The 23,569-nt window shown below is 43.7% G+C and overlaps 1 protein-coding gene across 5 annotated transcripts in view; it reads right to left on the bottom strand.

Moving 5' to 3' along the window:
* The window catches only part of TUBG1 (tubulin gamma 1), a 317,008-nt gene that overhangs the window by 176,750 nt on the left and 116,689 nt on the right, over nucleotides 1-23,569 (bottom strand). For all 5 annotated transcript variants that reach the window (XM_077459460.1, XM_077459458.1, XM_077459461.1 and 2 more), the window contains 2 exons: nucleotides 14,945-15,071; nucleotides 14,772-14,858 (listed from right to left, as the gene is read on the bottom strand). In XM_077459460.1, coding sequence (XP_077315586.1) covers nucleotides 14,772-14,858; nucleotides 14,945-15,071 — 214 coding nt within the window. The remainder of the gene's footprint in view (nucleotides 1-14,771; nucleotides 14,859-14,944; nucleotides 15,072-23,569) is intronic.

Here is a 23,569-nt window from a genome sequence, read left to right as displayed (position 1 = left end):
AGAGTCCCTTTAGACATTAGTTGGAGGCCCAGGGTGAGGAGGGGGCGGCCACTCCCAAGCAGCAGATCAGGAACCGAGGAAAGAATGCAATCGGCACCTTGCAAATGCAGCCTGATCTGGTGTCGGAGGATAGGTCTGTTGTCTCCACTAACATAAACCCAGCAGAAGTACTGGCAGGCAGGCAGAGTGCTATCAATTTCTGCACAAGACCGGCAACAACTACAGAGTTCCAGGTTGCCTGGGCAGTCGGCCTCCCTCCCTAACAGTTAGCCAGAGCAGATGGTGTGTGATTTACAGCAGAAGGGCTGACAACAGAGCAGAGTGCTGCTGGCCTCTGCCCTCAACTAACAGAGGAACTCCCACTGATTGGAGTGACCACTCCTTTCAGTCTCTGGTCGGCTAAGGTACACAGGTTTGCAGATCTGTATAAAATGGGAGTATGCCAAGAGTAGATAAACATGTCAACGTATGGTAAACATTGTTATGAATGTACAGCAGTCAATTTATAAAAATAAGGAGCTCACCTCTATGAACCATATGTGTGTAACTTCCAACCAGCATACACCAGCAGCATGTGTGTTGCCGCTGGTGTAGCGCTTATATGGCTTGTGGGGATAATAGCACACATCTGGGGACAAGCACAATCAGTGCTCACTCCAGCTGTAGCCAATAAGACAGACCATCGGGCTGTATGGCGCGATAGGTCTGTCTTAGCCCTTGTACACACGGTTGGACAATCCAACAAAAGCCGTAAGATTAATTCCGACAGATTTAGTCAGGAAGTGGTGCTGCATACACACGGTCGGACTAAGTCGTCGGAATTTCCGGTTGCCAAGAATGCGGTGACGTAAGCCGCGTACAACGGGACTAGAAAAGGGAAGTTCAGCACCACGTCCGGCACCCTTCGGGCTTCTTCTGCTGATCTCGTGTTTATCATGCTTCAGATTGTTACTGCTCTTCAGTTTGTAACGGTCAGTGTGAATCTGTTTATCAGTGCGTGTAGTTAGCATTTGTTGGTCATTGTGGACTATATCTTGGCATATAGTACACTTTGATTTTCAGTGCTTATCGTCCGCTCGTTTCTGGTTTTCAGTTCGTGCTTTCAGGCCTTGCTGTTTATCGGTGCGTTCTGTTGTCCGTTCTGACCAGCCGACCTTTTAAAGCCATGTTTTGTGTATGTACTCGTTGTAGAATTCATGCTGTGCAGGGGCTTGGTGTTGGGCTTTTAGCTTTGACAAGCCCGGACCATGAACAGGAAGAGGAGGAGTTCGTGGGCCAGGAATTGGTTGCTCCAGTGTGACCAGTTCCTGATGATTTCAGCAATTGTCTCCAGATGACGGACCACATTTTTCACCATCTGCTGGCTTTGCTGTCCCCTTATATCAGCAGGCAGGATACCTGCATGTGGCAAGCCATCACTCCAGAGCAGAGGCTTATCGCCACGTTGCGCTACTTGGCGACAGTGAAGTCTTCAGGACCTGAATTTCTCGACAGGCATCTCCCCCCAGCCTCTGGGAATCATTATTCCAAAGACCTGTTCTGCCATCATACAGGTCCTGCAGAAGGACTATATTAAGTTAAGTTTTCTCATTTAACCACTTTCAGACCGGACCATTTTGCTGGCTTAAGACCAGACCACTTTTTGTGATACATATTCTTCTACATATTTTTTGAAAAAATAAAATAAAATCGCAATAATTGATTATGGATTGGTTTGCGCAAAAGTTATAGCGTTTACAAAATAGAGGATAGTTTTATGACTTTTTTTTTACTAGTAATGGCGGCGATCAGCGATTTTTATTGGGACTGCGACATTATGGCGGACACATCGGACATTTTTGGGACCATTGTCATTTATACAGAAATCAGTGCTATACAAATGCAGCGATTCCTGTGTAAATGACACTGGCAGTGAAGGGATTAACCAGGGAGTGGCAGTGTAGGGGTTAAGTGTTCCTAGGGGAGTGTTACTAACTGTGGGGGGGCTGGGCTTTGCGTTAGTGAACTGTTTACAATGGCATATCCCCGTTCAGCCGCCCCGTTCGACGATCGTGGGTATCCCCGTGGCGATTGAGTCCGCGGGACCCGCGACCGGATTCACAGGGGTCCCGACCGACACGCGAGTGCGCCGCCGGTGGCACGCACGCGATGGCAGGGCGGCATATTAAAATGGACGTACCTGTACGCCAATATGCCTGTCCGTGCCATTCTGCCGACGTGCATCAGAGTGTGCCACTCGGGAACTGGTTAATATCACATTTTATATATTTAATGTTTGCTAATGTATTGGATTTCTTTCCTCATTCCCTAATTACCATGACTGCAATATGCTGTAATTTATATGCTGGGCCCCTTTGTCCTCATGCATGCTGGAAGCTTTTCAAGTTCCTTCTTTGTCCTTCATACATATCTGCCTCCACTAACTTTCCCAGCACGCTCTTCTGGGGCCATAAACCTATAGCCTAGTCACTTAGCAATGTATTTTGTCAGCTCCATAGTATTGCTTTCCCCTAAAATGAGTACAAATGTTATGTGTGTGCTTAAATTCATGCAGAGTGCCAGTTTTTTTTTTTTTGGTGGGCCAAACTCATCAGAAACCCCCATGCCCCCAACTGCTAGGTCAGCTGATAGCAATCCTCTATCTGCTGACTTTGCCAAACCCAATACACACTATACCTACTTTTTTTCTGGTCAGATTTATGGATGAATTCACCAAAGCATGTAGTGCAAGGTCCTGCCTCAATACTTTCAAATGCTACAATTTAAAGTTTTTTTTTCTCCTATTACTATCTTGATAGGTGATAGCAGAATGTCAAAATGTGCTTCCATTTGTTCCTTTTTTTTGTATTATGACACTTCTTACCTGTCTGGTGGGCTGCCAATATTCTAAGTAAGGAGGGGCTGGCCAAAGTATCACACATTATTTCTGCATTCAGCTCTCAATGAAGTGGTGAGGGTTACCAGTCCAAAACATCCCCCTCCCCCTAATTTTTTCCTATGGGCCATCAAAAGGGGGGGGGGGTGAGGAACCTGATAAGGGGACCTTATACTTTAGGCTTTAAATACTCATTTTCAAAAATGTTATACTGACCTTGGCCAAAAATGTGTGTCCAATCTGCTTGCAATGTCGATGTGCAAAATGACTAATTTTTTTTTTCTTGTTTGACGCCACAGTTTCCTTTAACGCAACAGGAATGGCAGACTGTGGCCTCCCACTTTGCCAGCCGGAGGGACTTTCCCAATTGTGGAGGTGCAATTGATGGGAAACACATCAGCATTGTCCCACCCCCCCAATTCTGGGTCCTACTATTATAATTACAAGAGGTATAATAGTATCGTGATGTTGGCATTGGTGTCAGCGACGTTTGACATCCTGTATGTGGACGTAGGGAAAAATGGCCCTATGTCGGATGGTGGAGTGTTCGCGCGGACGGAGTTCTACTGGCGTCTCCAGAGTGGCAGTCTGGGCTTGCCACCTCCAGAGGAGAATGTGGAAGGATGTTGTGGTAAGTTGACACACAAAACACAGCAAAAAAATTCTGAAGATGAGCAAGCTCAAAAAAGGAGATCTTAGCTAAAAAAAACAATCACAAAATTAAAAATAAAAGGATTGGGGAGATGTGACGAATTAAAATATTGTATTCATAAAATGAGGGAAAAGAATATTCCGACGGAAACAGTCCGATGGAGCCCACACACCATCGGATTATCCGTCAACGCGGTCCGATCCGACATTTTCGGTCGGAGCGTCCAACCGTGTGTACAAGGGCTTAGAGTTCCCTGACAGGGTGGCGTGTGAACTAGTTTGTCTCGCAGAGACGGAGCTATGCGGCACGTTATAAGTGGTTGGGTTGGTACAAATGATGCCAATGTGCTGTCCATACATAGCATATGCCAATATCTGGACAGCACCTCTTGAATTTGTTGGTGCTGTTAGCAGTATGTTGTAATAATCCGAAAGGGAGGACTTTTGGTAACCCACTTTTTTGAAAAAAGGAGATCCCGCCTAGATATGTTATGTTACTTATATGAACTCTGCCATTAACAACATAATTTCCCAATATGTTTCTTGGTGTCATTGCAGATATTCTTTTTCAACTCCATGCCCGCACTATCCATCTACTTCCACTAGGGGGGCGACGTGCATTCCTATTCTGCATGGGATTCACTGTACTGCCTGGCGCGCAGGAGAACCATTGTCCCCTGCATCATTGCTGGGTCCGTTTGGCTCTTCTGCCCATTGGAGCTTAACCTTCCGGTTTGCTCCTTCCTGTTTGTGCAGATGGGTGGGCCTTGCATGTGTCGGTGGCCGCGCAATGCTGCTCCGCCCCTTTGGGGCGTGGCCACACACCACACCGTCAGGGAACTCTAAGACGGACATATCGCGCCGTACAGCACGATGGTCTGTCTTATCGGCTACAGCTGTGTGCCATTATCCCCACAAGCCATATAAGCTCTACACCAGCGGCAACACACATGCTGCTGATGTATGCTGGTTGGAAGTTACACACATATGGTTCATTGTTGGGAGCTCCTTATTTTTATAAGCTGATCGCTGTACAATCATGATCAATGTTTACCATACGTCGACATGTTTACTCTTTGCATACTCCCATTTTATACAGATATGCAAACCTGTGCATCTTAGCCGACCAGAAATTTAAAGGAGTAGTCACTCCAATCAGTGAGAGTTCCTGCAGTTCCCATTTCTCCGTTTGCGCCATCTTTGGCCATTTCCACCAGCCACACACACTTGCAGTATATTTGCTTGTTGCGTATGCAGGTTTAACCACAGCAATAGGCCCCCTGTGCATAGTTTGGTGGCATGTTTGGGCATGTGAGTATTTGTTTTTTCACTGTAATTGTGGTTACATTATTGGCTGCCTATTTCTGAGCTGATAAATTCAAATTTACTGCACATCATATTATGATAGTATTATACTAGCATTAATATATTTATACCTTAGAACATGTACATTTGAGATGACTTAATTGACTTTGAGAAAGGACGTACAGTCCGAAACATGTCAGCTTTATCTTAAGTCCATTGTCTGTCCTAGGCCCTATGCAGGGCGAGTACTGATCTATATGCTATCTTGTATATATTGTTTTTATAATGATGTACTTTATTATATACCATTTGTAAACTTTCAATAAAAATGTATACTTTTTAAATACCTACTGGTCTGCCTACAATCATCCTGAGGGTTATGTGCTGTGCTTTATGCACTAGGCGTTTTCTGTGTTTGATTATTGGAATTAGTCAGACCAGTTTATACACACACTGTCACGCTATAAATTGTCTTTGAATATACAGTAGAAGAGGAGGTCCCCCCTCCTTGCTCATATTATTAGAACAATACAGCTGTAACCAGAAACAAAAGTAACATGCGCTAATTAACTAATCCCTTAAATTTTATATTATATTCTTGAGGTACAGTAAAGGACCATGCTTGATATTCATAGACATTGTGTTATAGGCTGCTACCTTCAAGCAATGGGATACAGGCATTGCCTAGGACAGTGATGGCGAACCTTGGCACTCCAGATGTTTTGGAACTACATTTCCCATGATGCTCATGCACTCTTCAGTGTAGTTGAGCATCATGGGAAATGTAGTTCCAAAACATCTGGGGTGCCAAGGTTCGCCATCACTGGCCTAGGGGAACATATTTCTGAGAGTTCCCTTTAACGCTACACCACTCCATGAGTTCTCAGTTTTGCAGCAAGCAATTTAGAGTATTGCAGGAACAGAATGAAAGGTGGCCTGTGTCTTATATAGTATTCCAAGTTATAGATATTAGGCTCCATTCAGATCAAATGTCATCCATGAAAGAATCTGGCTTGGTTCCTTAAAGGCTGCATGACCCTTTGTGAATGACGTAGGCCACAACCATAGTGTTGTCTGATTGCAAGTAAATAAAGTGTTGCAAGTGAACAAAATATCTCATATATAAAAAGTGCTCAAATGGGAGTCAAGTCTACAAATGAAATCAGTTCCCAATATGGTGGTGAAAAGAAGTAAATCTTGCGACCAAGGATCAGAGATTAAATAAATCACACTCCCTCCACTGCAGGGATCTCCCGCCACCAAACAGATAAGATGAGCTCTTATCAAAAGGCCAGAACCCCCTTGATAGGAAGGTAAAACACGCTATGGGCACTCGCCCCTATCGCATATGCTCCAGCAGGGATCGTAGAAACAGCCAACGACATCATCACCAAGTGTGATCCACAGTAGGAGCCACGGGTTCCCAAATGGAGGAAGTAAATAAATATACACTATATAGTGTAAAACCTTAAAAAAAAAAAAAAAAAAAAAAAAACATACTGAAAGAATATCACTCATACATTTAGATGAAAGGTACGCATAAGACAAAAAAAAAAATCCAGGCAGGAAAATGGTGCCTGCCTTCACTCAGGGGTAGCACAATGGCATAGACAAGAACTCCACTCTGTGCATTTTGTCATGATAGGACTTTCATTTCTGATCTTTGGTTACAAGATCTACTCCTTTTCACCAACATATTTGGGACCGACTGAATTTGTGAGCACTTTATATATGACGTTTTGTTGTCACTTATGATAGCTCAACACTATATATTTTTATTTGTGATACATATTTCACCAATGTGATTGCAGCTTCATATGGATTATTGATTTATGTTGACACAAGCACAGTCATTTGTTTTTTATGTTATCTGATTGTCCCTGAAGGAGGAGGATCCAATGGTGCGGAGTCAAGCTTATAACGCAGAGTTCCAAGATATTGATGCATCGTGTTCTTTGAACTGAGGGGGACTGAAACACTCCTTCTCATCTGGCGTCTGTTGAGATCACATTTCAGTCATATGGCAGAAACCAACTCCCTATTGTCAAGGCTTTATTGGAAATCCACCAAGCTAGGGAATTTTCTTGCTTGGCTGGATAAGAGCATAAGCAGGTTAAGAGAAGGAGCATGCTTGTTCCAAGCAAACAAGATATTGTGTTGGAGAGATCTTGAATGAACATGAGTGAAATAAATAGCCTTGAAGGAGGCTACCAAGAGGCCCAGAACTCTCACAAAGAATATCAGAGGGGCATCCCTGTCCTGAGCGTGAGTTCTGAGGAAAATAAATTTGTTTTCTCGAATGAAGACTTTTGATTGGATCATGTCTAGAATTAGGCCCAAGTATTCTAGGCAAAAGAAGGTTGGAGGCAAGATTTTGATTACCCAGCTGAAAGCCTGAAGCACATGAATGGTTTTGTGGACATTTGCAGATAGCTGCAAGATAGAAGAGTCCTTCAGGGAAAAGTAGTCTAGAAAAGCCAAGACTTGAATGTCTTGAGTTCTTAGAAGGGTAAGAAGAGGTGTAAGGACCTTTGTGAACACTCTGGGAAAAGAGGGCAGGCAAATGACTAAATGGAAGTGTTTGTAAAAAGCACAACGTGATGAAGAGGTGAATAAATGGGAATATGCAGACTGACATCCGTAGACACCCAAGATGCCCAAATGTTGCCCTCGACTCAGCGAGGCGTTGTCTGAAACTTTAGAAATATAAGTTGTTTAGGGATTTTAGGTCCAAAAGGGATAGCCTAACAACCTATCCTGTATACAGGATGCTTCTATAACAATGAAACAGTTGTTTTGTTCTAATTAATTGATCAACCAAAATTCTGCTAATAGTTTGGAGAGGATGACAACGCCATAATTTCATGCTGAAACATGTGTGCTGAAATCAGACCAGTATTGGAATATTCAATGCAATATCGAAAAAATCAAATCTTGAGAAATGTGAAACACAAAATTAAAATGTAAAACGTTTGTTTTCCCATTTTGAATAGAGTAACAAAGGGGTATAACAGAGGTTTTTAGGGATGCACCGAAATTTCGTCCGCCAAAACATATCGGCCGAAAAAGCACTTGTGCAATTTGCCGAAAAGGAAAAAACGGCCGATAATTGAGCCGGAAATAGGGCGGGGCCTGGGCGGAGCACCGCCCTCACCCCTGGTGCCGTCCATCATGGGAGATCTATAATGCAGGAGAGCCGCCTCCGCCGCCTGGCCCAGTAGAGCACCGGAAACATCACAGCTTTAATTTCAATAGCTGTGTGTTCCCCGTCGCGCGCCGTCGCATACAGCCCCTCCCCCTTGTCCGGGGAACTATGATAGACAGATTACCCTTCCAGATTGGACGGGTGATCTGTCTATCACAGTTCCCCGGACAAGGGGGAGGGGCTGTATGTGACGGCATGCGAGGGGGGAACACACAGCTATTGAAATTAAAGCTGTGATGTTCCCGACGCTCTATTGAACCAGACGGCGGAGGCGGCTCTCCTCTCTCTTCGCTGCATCATTGGCTGCACAGGGGACAACACACTTATCTCTTTTATCGTGTCGCCAGTCTCTGACCACCTCCTGTACCATGCCGCCAGTCTCTGACCACCTCCTGTACCATGCCGCCAGTCTCTGACCACCTCCTGTACCATGCCGCCAGTCTCTGACCACCTCCTGTACCATGTCGCCAGTCCCAGTCTCTGACCACCTCCCGTACCATGTCCCCAGTCTCTGACCACCTCCCGTACCATGTCCCCAGTCTCTGACCACCTCCCGTACCATGTCCCCAGTCTCTGACCACCTCCCGTACCATGTCCCCAGTCTCTGACCACCTCCCGTACCATGTCCCCAGTCTCTGACCACCTCCCGTACCATGTCCCCAGTCTCTGACCACCTCCCGTACCATGTCCTCAGTCTCTGACCACCTCCCGTACCATGTCCCCAGTCTCTGACCACCTCCCGTACCATGTCCCCAGTCTCTGACCACCTCCCGTACCATGTCCCCAGTCTCTGACCACCTCCCGTACCATGTCCCCAGTCTCTGACCACCTCCCGTACCATGTCCCCAGTCTCTGACCACCTCCCGTACCATGTCCCCAGTCTCTGACCACCTCCCGTACCATGTCCCCAGTCTCTGACCACCTCCCGTACCATGTCCCCAGTCTCTGACCACCTCCCGTACCATGTTCCCAGTCTCTGATCACCTCCCGTACCATGTCCACAGTCTGACCACCTCCCGTACCATGTCCACAGTCTCTGACCATCTCCTGTATAAAACTATTTTAAACTATTTTCGGTATCGGTGCTGTTTAGGTATCGGTTTTGGTTTTCGGCCTAGTGTATTTTTCATTTTTGGTATCGGTTTCGGCACCAAAAAACCCATTCAGTTCATCACTAGAGGTTTTTTTTTGCCATCTGTGTCCCATTGGGGAAAAGTTCCCTTCACTTCCTGTCCCATAGCCAAAACATGAAGTGAGAGGAAATCCCTGCAAATTAAGGGGCAACAATAGAAAGTGTCAGGTGTTTTAATCAATATCTACTTCATCCAAAACTAAAAAAAAGTTTTGCCTATAATAATACTCTAAATTCATTGTCATTAAAGTATTCTACCATTTTATCCATTTCATTCTTATCACCCCTCCACACTACCCAAGGAGATTGTGAATATATCGTCCATACAAGACAATGCTGTAGAGCTGCAGGATTAAGTGTTAAAAAATCTAAATTCAACCCCTCTCAAGATCCTAATCTGGCATTTCCACAATTCATTCATGTAACAAGTACAGAACAACTCTACTCACAGCTGTCAAAAAAAAAAAAAAACAAAAAAAAAACAACAATCGCCAACATTGTAACATTTAGTGCTTTTAGATCAAAGCCTTCACTCGCCCGCTAGCGGGTTTATAACTCCACTAGCGGCTGAAAAATGCTGCTATAACAAATAAAACTAGTAGCGCTTTACTGCCAACGCCACTCCCCCGAGCCCCAGTGAGAAAGCCTTCTTATAGTAGTGTTAAATTCTCAGTGTTTAACACATTAAGCACATTGTTAGAATGTTTACCCCAGCACTTGACATTGTTTCTAGTTTGGATCCTATATCGCTGCAGTCATATATTGAAGTGCATCCATTATTATGGATTATTTGCATATTGAGCAGCACATACGGTTAACACTGAGGGTGCGTTTACTGTCATGGGTAGTGAGAGGGAAATAGGAGGCCTTTTTTTGGAGACTTAACCACTTAAGGACCGCCTCACGCCGATGTACGTCGGCAGAATGGCACGGCTGGGCACAAGCACGTACCTGTACGTTGCTTTTTAAGTGCCCAGCCGTGGGTTGGGAGCATGCTGCCGGCAGCTCGTGCCCGGCCCGATCGTGTGCTCCGTGACCGTGGCTGCGGGACACCAGCGGCGATTGGGTCAAAGAGCTGAAGAACGAGGAGAGGTCTGTCTAAACAAACCTCTCCCTGTGCTTCCTTGTGTGGCCGTCACCGATCGTCTGTTCCCTTTTATAGGGAAGGACGATCAGTGACGTCACATGCCAGGCCACGCCCCCCTACAATAAAAAAATATACATAACGTCATACATAACACTTGCACTGCCCCCTAGTGGTTAACTCCTTCACTGCCAGTGTCATTTACACAGGAATCAGTGCATTTAAATAGCACTGATTGCTGTATAAGTGACAATGGTTCCAAAAATGTCCGATGTGTCTGCCATAATGTCGCAGGCACAATGAAAATCGCTGATAGCCGCCATTACTAGTAAAAAAAATATATAAAAATGCTATAAAACTATCCCCTATTTTGTAAATGCTATAACTTTTGGCAAACCAATCAATAATTGTGATTTTTTTTACCGAAAATATGTAGAATAATACAGATCGGCCTAAACTGAGGAAAAAAAAAATTTTTTTTTTTTATATATTTTTTGGGGATATTTATTATAGCAAAAAGTAAAAAATATTGCATTTTTTTTTCAAAATTGTCGCTGGTGAGGTGATCAAATACCACCAAAAGAAAGCTCAATTTGTGAAAAAAAAAAAAAAAAAAAAAAAAAAAAAAAAAGACGGCGATTTTGTTTGAGAGCCACATCGCACGACCGTGCAATAGTCAGTTAAAATGACGCAGTGGAGAATCGCAAAAAGGGGCTTGGTCCTTTGGCTGCAAATTGGTCCGGGGCTTAAATGGTTAAAAACGCTATGGTTTCAGAATAATAATATATATATATATATATATATATATATATGTGTATATATATATATATATATATATATGTGTATATATATATATATATATATATATATATATATATATATATATATGTGTGTGTGTATATATATATATATATATATATATATATATATATATATATATATATATATATATATATATATATATATATATATATATATATATATATATATATATATATATATATATATATATATATATATATATATATATATATATATATATATATATATATATATATATATATATATATATCCCTGGTGGTCTAGGTAGGATTACCTTTTTCTGGGCATCCCTGGTGGTCTGGTGGCGTCCCTTGTGGTCCAGTGTGGGCATCCTCGGGGGGGCTGTGCTGATAATCGATCAGCACAGACCCCCCCTGTCAGAGGAGCAGCCGATCGGCTCTCCTCTACTCGCGTCTGACAGACGCGAGTGAGGAAAAGCCGATCACCGGCTCTTCCCATTTACACTGTGATTAGCCGTGATTGGACACGGCTGATCACGTGGTAAAGAGTCTCCGTCGGACTGACACCCCGCAACAACGATCGCCATGATGCGATATGGGGTCCTTAAATGCAAGAGTCACCTCTACCGGGATTGTGGTTACTTTGTTTAACCTGGATACTGGGGGGTCCATGACTGGAGGAGTCGACCATTTTTTTAAGAAGGCTCTCCTCAAAGGGGTAATGCACTGCCATGTATTTGGGGACCAAAAGGTCTGTTGCGGTCTACCCCATTCCTTGTAAATGAACTTATCAAATTAAGTCGGATACAGGAACACCTTAGGTGAATGGGCTGGCTTACGGGACCCAAAAGGAACTGCTACATCAGCAGAGGGATCTGCTGGCTCCTGAATTTTCAGGGCATCACTCACAGCTCTGATAAGTGCTCTAACAATCGCTCACAGACCTGGATGGGGGCTCATCACTGTCCGTACGGTCCTGGTCAACGTCATCTGAATAGACAGAGCAGGGGTCACCAGCCTCAGCAGGGCCCGAGTCTGTGTCAGAGCTCTCCCCGCAGGGGCCTTCTTTTACTACCTTTGCGCCCACGCACCACCTCCATCTTGGCAACTAATTGAGGACTGCCGACAAAGAATCCAGAAGCACTGCACAGTCCGCAGGCAAACTGGTTGCAATTGCCTGGATTTCAGGAGAAGAAACACCAGTTTCTGAAGCCATGCTGACCCTACCCTGTCTGCCACCCGAAGGGGAATTAGGACAGTGACAGTCCCACCCTCCTTACTGCTGCTGGCTGAGAGGCTCTTTCCCGCAGGACTCACCACCCTGACTGGTTCTGTGCTGTCCAGCTAGTAGTGCCTGTGTCCCTTGTCAGCTCCCAGGTGCATAGGAGATCACACTGTGCTGTCCCGAGCTGCTGTTTATGGCGCTGAAACTGATCCATAACGTGTTCAGGCTCCAAGAAAATGGCCGCCGAGTGTCCAGTATAAAGGACATACACACAGGGAAAATGGCCACCGAGCTACAGGAAAGCATGCTGCTCCTTGTCCCCACCTAAGATGGCCGCCGAACACTGTACACCATGAGGGACAGTGGCAGAGAAATTGCGGTGAACAGCACTGCAGCGATCGACAGGCACAGCCACCATTTACCCCCCAGGGAGAGAACCACACACATCAGGGCACAGCCAGCCAGTGCAGTCACCCCCAGGTGAGAGCCCCCCCGGAGAGCCCCTGCATATGACACACACACCGCTCAGCAGCCTCATGCAGCATCCCCCACAGGGAAGGGGAGGAAGACAGAGAGATAAGAGAGGGAGGTGAGGGACCCCCGAATCAACCTCCCAGGGAATGCCCAGCTGCTCAGCCCCACCAATACAGGGAGAGCTGTACTTACCAGTCCTGCAGAGCTGGGAGACATTCCATCATAGACCCACTCTCCGATCAGTACGGAGTGGCTGTTGGCCTGGCACACTGACACAAACATCAGTAGCCCGGTCATGTGTGTGCCCCGGAGCATTAAAGCTCACGACCACCTCTGGAGCTGAGGCATGTCGTGGCCGACCCAGCACGGAGCTCTGGTCTGCACATGCCCACATTAGGTTCTGCTGCTTTTCTGCTCCACCCTGCAGAGAGAGAACTCCAGAGAAAGTTTGGCAGTGCAGAAGTTCTTCTGCTTCTCCATGTCATTGACACAATGAGAGCTCAGCATAGAGGGGAGGGGGAAGGAGGGAGAAAGCAGCTTCTACTCCTCTGACTTGGAAAGAAGGGAAGATAGTAAGAGGAGTTGCCTGTTTGTGAGGAAACTCAGAACTGCCTGGATGGGAGGTGAGAGGGAGAGGGAGAGGGAGAGGGAGGAGTGTGAGAAGAGCTGAAGCACTGCTTAACCACTTAAGGACCGCCTCATTTACATATATGTTGGTACTTTGAAGAGGGATATCTCAGTAACGGCAGCAGCTGCTGCCACAACCGAGATATCCCTCTTTACAGGATACGGTCCTGTGTGCGATAACGGTGCCACCCCCCCTTCCGCCGCTTACCAGAGCCATCGGTAGCGGCGGAGGCGATCGAGTCCTATCGATGGCTGGGTATGGAGACGAGTGAGGCTAAGATGGCCCCCACGCGTCTCTATACCATAGGATGGCGGAAGCGACATCAAAATGTCACTTTCGCCCATACCTCTTAAAAAAGGTAAATTTTTTTAATGTCATTTTTTCTAATTTGTTTTTTATTTTATTTTTTTATTGCATTTAAGTCCAAATATGAGATCTGAGGATTTTTTGACCCCAGATCTCATATTTAAGAGGACCTGTCACGCTTTTTTCTATTACAAGGGATGTTTACATTAGGAATAGGAATAAAAGTGATGCATTTATTTTTATTTTTTTAAAGTGTAAAAATAAATAAAATCAAGTTTTTTAAAAACACCCCTGTCCCCACAACCTTGCACAAAGAAGCGTGTGGTCAAACCACACGTGAGGTATCGCCGCGATCAGTATGGCAAGAGCAATAATTTTAGCCCTAGATGTCCTCTGTAACGCAAAACATGCAACCTGTAGAATTTTTTAAATGTTGCTTATGGAGATTTTTGAGGGTAAAAGTTTGACGCTATTCCAGGAGCGGGCGCAATTTACTCTGCGTAACATTATCTTTCACAATATAAAAAAAGGGGCTAATTTTACTGTTGTCTTATTTTTTTATTCATAAAAGTGATTTTTTTACAAAAAAAGTGCACTTGTAAGACCGCTGTGCAAATACGGTGTGAAAAAAAAGTATTACAATGACCGCCATTTTATTCTCTAGGGTGTTAGAAAAAAAAAATATATATAATGTTTGGGGGTTCTAAGTAATTTTCTAGCAAAAAAAAAAAAATGTTTTCAACATGTAAACACCAAATATGAAAAAGAGGCCTGGTCCTCAAGTGGTTAAGTCTCTGGACCATGCAGACTGAGCAGCAGAGGTCAGTCGTACAGAAGAGGAAGATGGAGCTGCTTTTCCCACTCCAAGTATGAGCTTGTTATACAAGGGACTGCAACCAAGCCATAATGCCTGTGTTTGCATTGAAAACCATTAATGTAATGATGAACAAAAAAAAAAAAAACACAGAACTTAATTTTGTGACTTTTATATCCGTTTTAAAATTTAAAAATAGACACTCTGTGTATGTAAGGATTATCATCAAGATGATGCTTAACGGAAAAGTGGATTAGCTAAAAGCCCACTATGCACAAAAAAGTACTCACCAACTGGTTAATCTGAGAGAAAGATGGGTTCTGTATGTGTAGTCTGTCTGTGGCAATCCTGTTAAGTGCTGTGTTATCCAAAACCACCTAAAAAAGGTGTGAAAACATGTGATGAATAATTACCTATATAAATAATCATTCCATAAAAAGCTGCCCAAGAACCAATATCTTACCACGCAATCCGCATTTTGGGTCAGCCTCTTCAGTGTCAGCAAAGAATTGTACGGTTGTACAACCACATCACTCATTTCATCTTGATTTGGGAAGACAGAATATGTCTGGACCAGCTTTTTGGGATATCTGGACAAAAAGTAAAAACATGGAATAAGCAATTAGAGATTTTAATAAGTGGACTTTAGCTCAAAGTGAAGATTTGTTATCTTACAGGGAACTTCTAAAAATGCAAATTGTGATTAAAGGGTTTGTTACTCCAAAACGTCATATTCCTGATATGTGCCTGCTGTACCATGTACTTGTATGATCAAGTATCCTGTTCTCTTTGTATTGCTTCCTTTATGCGATTTCACTGGTGTTGCTGCCAGTCCCTCTGCTTTCCTGTTAAAAACTGACCAAACTAAGCAAGAGAACCCAGGGTGGTCAGTTCTCTAGCTGTGCTGGGAACTCTGTGTGCTCTCCTTCAATAATCAGACTTGTCCTGACACTCGCCCCCCAACACACAGCAATTCATTGGGAAGCTCAGTGTACAGTTGCTTCTCTACTCTTATGCAGCTGAGAACAGAGGGAATGTGATTACTCATAGAAAAAGGGGGAGGGTCCATTTATAAAAAGGTATTTATGTTTTTGTTTGTTTTTTCCTCTCTATACAAAAATGTTTTGCCCTTCATTTCTATTTTAAACTGAATGGGTTTTACAAGGTGATCATTAAGGCTCAGTTCACACAGCGGGCGACACGACTTGCAGCGCCACGACCTGCACACGATCAGCGGCGACTTGCAAAACGACTTCTGTGTAGAAGTCAATGCAAGTCACCCGAAGTCGCCGCAAAAGTAGTACAGGAACCTTTTTTCTAAGTCGGAGCGACTTGAGTCGCTCCTATTAGAACGGTTCCGTAGTACAGAACGGAGCGCGACTTGTCAGGCGGCGAAGTCGCCTGGACAAGTCGCCCCTGTGTGAACCGAGCCTTACAGTCACTAATCACTTGCTGACGAGCCACCATCATTATACTGTGGTGGGTTGGCTCGTTCCTGCAAATCGCTGTAGGTGTACACCAGCTCCTCTATAGCAGGTGCACGTGAGCTGATGCGTGTGGCCGTGAAGTCCACCACCCCGTGAACGATCCACAAAGCCAGAATGGGGATCCGTCAATGTAAACAGATTCTCGCTCTGACAGGGGAGTAGAGATATGCTGTTCCTAGCAAATAGGAACAGCGATCTCTCTCCTCCTCCAGTCAGTCAACCACCCCATTAGAAACACCTCGCATAGAACACATTTAACCCCTTGATCCCAACTAGTGTTGACCCCTTCCCCTGCCAGTGTCATTTATATGGTAATCAGTGCATTTTTATAGCACTGATCGCTATATAAATGTCACTGGTCCCAAAAAAGTGCCAAAAGTGTCAGATATGTCTGCCGCAGTCCCGAAAAAATATAAATAAATTTGCTGATCACCGCCATTAGTAGTAACAAAATAATATGCCATGTATTTTGTAGACCTTACAACTTTTGCACAAACCAATATATGCCTATTGCGATTCTTTTTTTTAATTTTTTTAACCAAAAATATGTAAAATACATATTGGCCTAAACTGATGAAGACATTCGTTTTATTTTTTTAGGGGATATTTATTATTATAGCAAAAAATATATTTTTTTCCCTCAAAATTGTCTTTTTGTTTACAGAGCAAAAAATAAAATCCACAGAGGTGATCAAATACCACCAAAACTCTATTTGTGGGAGGAACCCCAAAAACGACAAATTTTGTTTGGGTAAAGCGTCTCACGACCGTGCAATTGTCAAAGTGGCGCAATGCCATATCTCAAAAAATGGCCTCCCCATTATGGGGAAAAAATCTTCCGGTCCTTAAGTGCTTAAGTAGAAGTCAAAAAAAAAAAAAAAACCTGAATTTACACTGAAAAAAAATGCGAGGGTGGACTTCTTTCCAGTATTGATCAGGTTTGGGGTAGAACCAGAAGATGTGGAGCATCCTTCCCCTTTCCCTCTGGCACAGCTAATAGCAATCAGTAGTGCGTGGGAAGAATTTATGCAGACGGGTAGTACCAGTGTGTTGGTATTTTGAAATTAGTTATCTGTAGTTTAGTACAAATTGAGGATTTAAGTGCAAATGTGAGAATAGTGCTCTGCTCATTTTACTATACAGGGTAGTCTATAGTCTTCTGGGGGGTGTGTTCAACAAACCATACATTTACTAGAGTACATGGGGTATTACTGCTTGATCAGAGCAGTATTTCTCAAGGGTTGTGAGACGAGGGTTGAAGGAATGGGGAGATGGCAAGGAATGTAAGTAATGATGTAGTCGTGGGCTCTCCAGAAGTCCAGGCAGAAAGGGCCAGTAGTACTGCGTAATAAGGACAAAGAAGGCCAGGTGCCCTTTAAGGAAAAAAATAGAATTTTTATAACAGTTTACCTGTAAAATCATTTTCTTTTGAAGTGCATCACGGGACACAGTGCCATAGTAATTACTATGTGGGTTATAGGCCACCTTCAGGTACTGGACACTGGCACACCCTAAACAGGAAGTTGCTTCCCTATATAACCCCTCCCATACCGAGAGTACCTCAGTTTTGTAGCAAAGCAATAAAAGAAAGAGGGGCAGGGCCTCTGTGCCCCTTGATGTACTGCAAAAGAAAAGGATTTTACAGGTAAGCTGTAAAAATCCTTTTTTCTTTATTCAAAACATCACGGGACACAAAGCCATAGTAATTACTATGCGGCATGTCCCATAGCAATGCCAACTGAGGGGAAGGAGACACAAGTAGGGCACCATGAGATCAGAGGACTTATACTGCTGCCTGCAGTACACTGCACCCAAAGGCGACATCTTCATGTCTTATTACAGCCACTTGATAGACTCTGGTAAATGTATAGTCTCAAGACCAAGTTGCAGCCTTGCAGGTTTGAGCCATGAAGGCTTGGTGATGCACTGCCCACAAAGCACTAATAGCCCTAGAGGAGTGCACTTTGGTTTGAGTGTGTGGAATCTACCACTTTAAACCATAAGCTTGAACAATTACTTGTCTAATCCATTTAGAAATAGTAGATTTATATGCTGCCTGTCTTCTTTTAGGACCTTCAGGCAACACAAATCAAAACATCAGTTTTCTGAATCTGAGCAGTCGCCTTTAAGTAGACCTTGACTGCTATCACCACATCAAGAGAATGTAGTGATTTTTCTTCCATAGAACAGGGTTCTGGAAAAAAATGAAGGTAGAACAATATCGGAGTTTAGAAAAAACTTGATACTACTTTTGGTAAAAGGTTAGGATGAGGACACAATACTACCTTATCCTTGAATAATATGTCTCTTTACAAGAAAGAGAAGCCAACTCGGATATCCTTCTTGCAGAAGATATGGTTACCAGATAAATCTGTTTTCTTGTTAAAAAGGACCAAGGGAATATGTGGCATTGGCTCAAAAAAGGCTGTTTTTGTAATGCCAATAGAACTAGATTCAAGCCCTAAGGAATAAAGCTACAAACCAGAGAACGTGAAGCAAGTGGTTGTTTTAATAATACCAATAAGGCCGAGACCTGTCCTTTGAAAGTACTCAAGGCTACCTTTATTTCTAATAAACGTTTATTGAAATAAAAGAGTACATGGAACAAATGAGTCTCTCACGCAGGAGAGTCAGCTTAAAGGTACACGTTGACAAGCAAGAGAACAGTGTACAAACAGAACAATATAGGGAGGGAAGATAGCACCTGCATACAATTCCCGTGTGGTTAGAGGCTAGCAGTGCAGGGCTCATGTAAACTAGGTAGGGATGATGCATAGGGGGTCTATCGACCAAAAGGGTAAGCAAGGAGAGAAAAAAGGGAAAAAAAAAAAAAAGGGGGGAGAGTTCCCGAGTTTCTCCGGAGGGCCCGGCTCCCAGACACAAACTGTGCCTGGGACTCAAAGCCCCCCCGATCCTCAGACCCTCCAAAATTACAGTGTGCATCAAACCTAGGATAGGAAGACTAGAGGGGGAAAACCTCACTAGTTCAACCTGAGGAAAATTGAACAATTTAACTAATGGGAGCCGACTCAGTGCCCCAACAGGGGGAACAGAGTAGGCCTGGCCCTGCGGGCAAAAAGTTAGCGGTGCCATGGCAACCAGATATGTAAGGAGATGCACCAATGCTCAGGCTAGGTTCTGATCTTGTGCCATGTACCCACCTCCTCCCAACGAAAGGCGTCTTAGAGAGGGATGGAGCAGGAAGGGAAAGAAAGTCAAGTAACAAAGAAAAGGAAGAGGGGGTGGAAGAGGGGGAGTGGATAGAGAAGGTACCTGTATCAAGGGGAGCTCCCGAAGGGGAGAGGGGGGCTCGCTTCAGAGCTAGTCGTGAAGGTTATGTTCAGGTCCAGGTCTAAAGGAACACCCCAATGTAGCAGGCCCAAGGTTCCCATACTTTTTTGAATTTTTCAGATTTGTCAAGGATGAGACTAGAGGTTTTTTCTTGTAAAATGATCCAGGAGATTTTTTTGTTTAGCTGCTGGGAAAGAGACCCTTGGGGACTTCCAAGACTGGGCAATGGTCATTTTGGTACTTCTGAGTATGTAGTGAATCAGGAATTGGTGGTATTTGGAGATTTTAGGGATGGTCTGGTTCAGGAGGGCTATGGTCGGATTTTGGGGAACCCGCAAAGTCACTGACATTGCGATTAGGGTGAAGATCTTGTTCCAGTAGCTTCTGACCCGAGGGCACTCCCAAAGAATGTGTGGAAGGGAGCCCAGATGGCCACAGCCTCTAAAGCATAGAGGCGAGTATTGAGGGTAAAATTTAGCTAAGCGATCACTGGAAATAAATATCTAGAAGCTGTCCTACGAAAGTTTGGCATATCTGGCACGCTCCTACATGCCATCCTCTGCCTTTACACAAACCCCAGTGCACGAGTCTGGCACTCGGGAGTCATATCAGACCCTTTCTATATCACCAATGGCACACGCCAAGGATGTCCTCTTTCACCCCTAATTTTTGCCATGGTCAACCCTTAGCCCAACGAATCCGCTCTGATCCCAAAATTAAAGGCATCACAATAGGCCCATCGGAGCATAAAATAGGCTTATACGCGGATGATGCAAAAAAGGAGGGGAATTTTGGGACTTTAAATGAAGCACAAGTATGTGCCTCCATCCCGGTAATCGGTACGTAATAGAGGAAGTTTGGGACTTTAAAATGAAGCACTTGGATAATGGAGGTAGGTTTTAACCATATTAAAAAAAAATAAAAAATTTTTATTGATTGTTCAGTAACAGATCATAAAAAATAATAAATATCAAATTCATAAAGTATATAGGCGTAAGTACAGTAGAAGCATGATATATAGTATTCACATATAGCAGCACATAGTAGTAATAAATAAAATAATTGGGTAGTATGGCATGGTAGTGCCTATGACAGCAAAACCGACATCAGCAAGTACATCCACATAATAGATATGCATCCACTAGATGTAAAACAAAAATAAATTTAGTATATAGTTAAAAAAGTAAATTCATAATAAAATAAATTTATTTTATGTGCTGCTATATGTGAATACTATATATCATGCTTCTACTGTACTTACGCCTATATACTTTATGAATTTGATCTTTATTATTTTTTATGATCTGTTACTGAACAATCAATAAAAAATTATTATTTTTTTTTAATATGGTTAAAACCTACCTCCATTATCCAAGTGCTTCATTTTAAAGTCCCAAACTTCCTCTATTATATACGCGGATTATGTGATAATTTCGCTCTCTGACCCGCAACAGTCATTGACTGCAGTGCAACAAACCCTAGATCAATTTAGCGCAATTTCTTTATATAAACTAAATCACAGCAAATCCTTGATGCTAGCATTAGGTCTAGATAAATTAACTATCCAACAAACATCTACATCTTCCCCCTTTTCCTGGTCTAAAAACGCATCTCTGACTTGTTTACTGGGAGAGGTCAGATGAATTCCTAAATATCTTCTGCGCACTAATTTTTCAGCCCTCGTAGAGAAGCTTCAAAAGCTGTCCCGTGAGATGAATCACCCATTTGTTTTATGGGCTGGTAGGATTGCTCTGGTTAAAATGTTTCTGCTACCGCATATTTTATATGTCTGCCGCACTCTCCCAGTACCATTCCTTCCGGTCCATCTGAGATCTGTGCAATCCCTCCTCCACGCATTCATTTGGCATAACATAAAACCCAGGATCAAAAAACAGAATCTGTTGGCCCCAACCTGCATGGGAGGTCTGGGTGCCCCCAACATTATCTGATCTTTACTACAAGGCAGTCGTTCTAGAACTTAAACTTTGGTGGAATACATCTACCCCATCCAATTGGGCGCAGATAGAGGTGGAAACATTGCCTGCCGAACCTAAACTACTTCTCTCTGCCTCACTTTTCGCACCTGGAATACGACACTACCCACTGGACACCATCTCTGCCTCCCTCAGAATATGGACCTCTCTTCCTCAAATGTCGAAAGGTTTACCCCACTCCATACTGCCTTTTATCCCAACTCAGTCACTCACGCTTGTTCTCCCTGACCTCCCCATGCAGCCTTGGATTGACGCAGGCAACTCTGATCTCGGAAAGTTGTTCTCTGCCTCACAACTGAGATCTTTCGCGGAGCTCCAATCCTCCTATAATATCTCCCCCAAATCCTTCTATATCTACTTAAGGATCATATCCTTAATCAACAAACTCGAATGGAAAAACCACCACGGGATCCTGCACCATACGATTACATACTTCACCACAAAAGGACCCTACCCGCAAAGGCATCTCGTACATATATAAAGAACTGTCTCGGCCTACAGAAGACTCAATTCAATCACAAATTCTAAAATGGTCTGCACATATTCCGTCTAGCCCATCTAACAGTGTGTGGTACCATTCTCTCTCTCTACTTGCCAAGCTCTCACACTGTACAGCACACTGGGAAGCATTGCAAAAGCTCTTCCACCACTGGTACTATACACCCAACAGACTTGCTAAGATATTCCTAGACGTATCATCTTTATGCTGGAGGGGATGCGGGTCCCTAGGCTCTCTTTTTCACATCTGGTGGGAGTGCCCATCTCTCAAGGACTTCTGGTCCCAAATTTGGTCCGTTCTTCACTCAATCACGCATACTACTCTGACCTTCTCACCCTTGGACCTTCTTCTTGGATTAACGATCCCATCCTGGCCCAAAAACTCCCAAACAGTGTCCACCCATGTTTTAATCGCCGCAAGATTGACAATTGCTCGAAAATGGAAAAATTCACAACCTCCAGATGTCCGAGAAGTAATAACCATCTTAAATTCCAACTTTACAATGGAACACAGTTTCTCCAAAGCTCATCTTACAACAAAGAAATTCCTCAGAGACTGGGACCCTTGGATCAACGATCCGAGAAGCGTGCAACTCACATGATATCTGGCACCAGACTTACGCAGTGAAAAGTTCTGTTCTGTACCATGCTCTTGTTGTTCTACCTTATAGATTAATGATAGGCACACACAATACTTAAAATTGTGCAAATAGCGTATGTAACCCATATTGCGTTCCACTAATATGGCTGCCTATCCTCTTCACCATGTTATTGCCTATGTTGATGTTCAATGTTCACTCTTTCTACCAGTGATGTTGTTACTATTCATACTTCAAATTGTTGACGCACACACCTAAGTAATGCGTCTCTTATGTTCTTTTAATGTAACAGACTGTACTTGCATTATCGCTTCTGTAAAGCTTGTATACATTTGTGTAAGTATCAAAAAAAAATATTTAGCTAAGCGAGTCAGGACCAAATACCACCGAGTGAGGACCTTAATGTCTGCTTCAATGAGGGATTCATTCAGGATCCCTTTGAAGGCCCTCGTGAAGTATGAGTGCCAGGTGTCCAGATCCCATTCTAAGTCGAGGTCTCGTTCCCAGCTTTGCATACAACTCATTTTCTCCAAAGGAGTGGAGAGAGCCGAGTAGATCAGGGAAATATTCCCCGCCCTCATGTCCATGGCCGACACACACCATTGTTCATAGGGAGTGACCCCTAGGGGGTCTGAATTCGTGGAAGAGAGTGTGCGTAAGAAGTGAGCTATCTGGTGAAAACTGAACTGTTCTGAGGGGGGCATGTCAAGTTGTGAGGTGCATTGGCCTAAAGTAATGGGGCCATTTAGGTTGAAAAAGTGCCCAATTCTATAAAGGCCTTTATCTAGCCATCATTGAAAGGCTTTAATATTTTACCCAGGGGGGAAGGAGGGGTTATTAAATATGTGGGCTAATGGTGCCAGCCGGAGATCACGTTATTTAGTTTGTGTAGAGTGTCACAAATCGCAAAGGAGTGAGAGAGGGTAGGGGACATGATCGGGGGTCTGGATTTCAGGGGGGGCCAGTGGAGGAAGTCAATGGTGAACTTGGGGATTGCCTGTCTTTCCAATTCAATACAATCTGGTTTAGGGCCTCTCGAATAAATAGCTGAAATTTGGTTTAAATGAGCAGCTTGATAGTACCAGCGGAGGTTAGGTAGGTCAAGCCACCTTTCCGTCTGGGTTTGAAGAGTGTTTTTGGGAAGTCTATGATTGGAGTTACCCCAGATGAATCGGTTAATGGACAATTGAAGGTTTTATATGTGGGATTTGGGAACAAA

This window comes from Lithobates pipiens, unplaced genomic scaffold, assembly GCF_037356315.1.
Source record: "Lithobates pipiens isolate NorthernLeopardFrog02 unplaced genomic scaffold, aLitPip1_a1.2 Scaffold_28, whole genome shotgun sequence".
Lineage (NCBI taxonomy): Eukaryota > Metazoa > Chordata > Amphibia > Anura > Ranidae > Lithobates > Lithobates pipiens.
The sequence above is the reverse complement of the archived record's forward strand: the minus strand, read 5'-3'. Positions and strand labels throughout refer to the sequence as shown.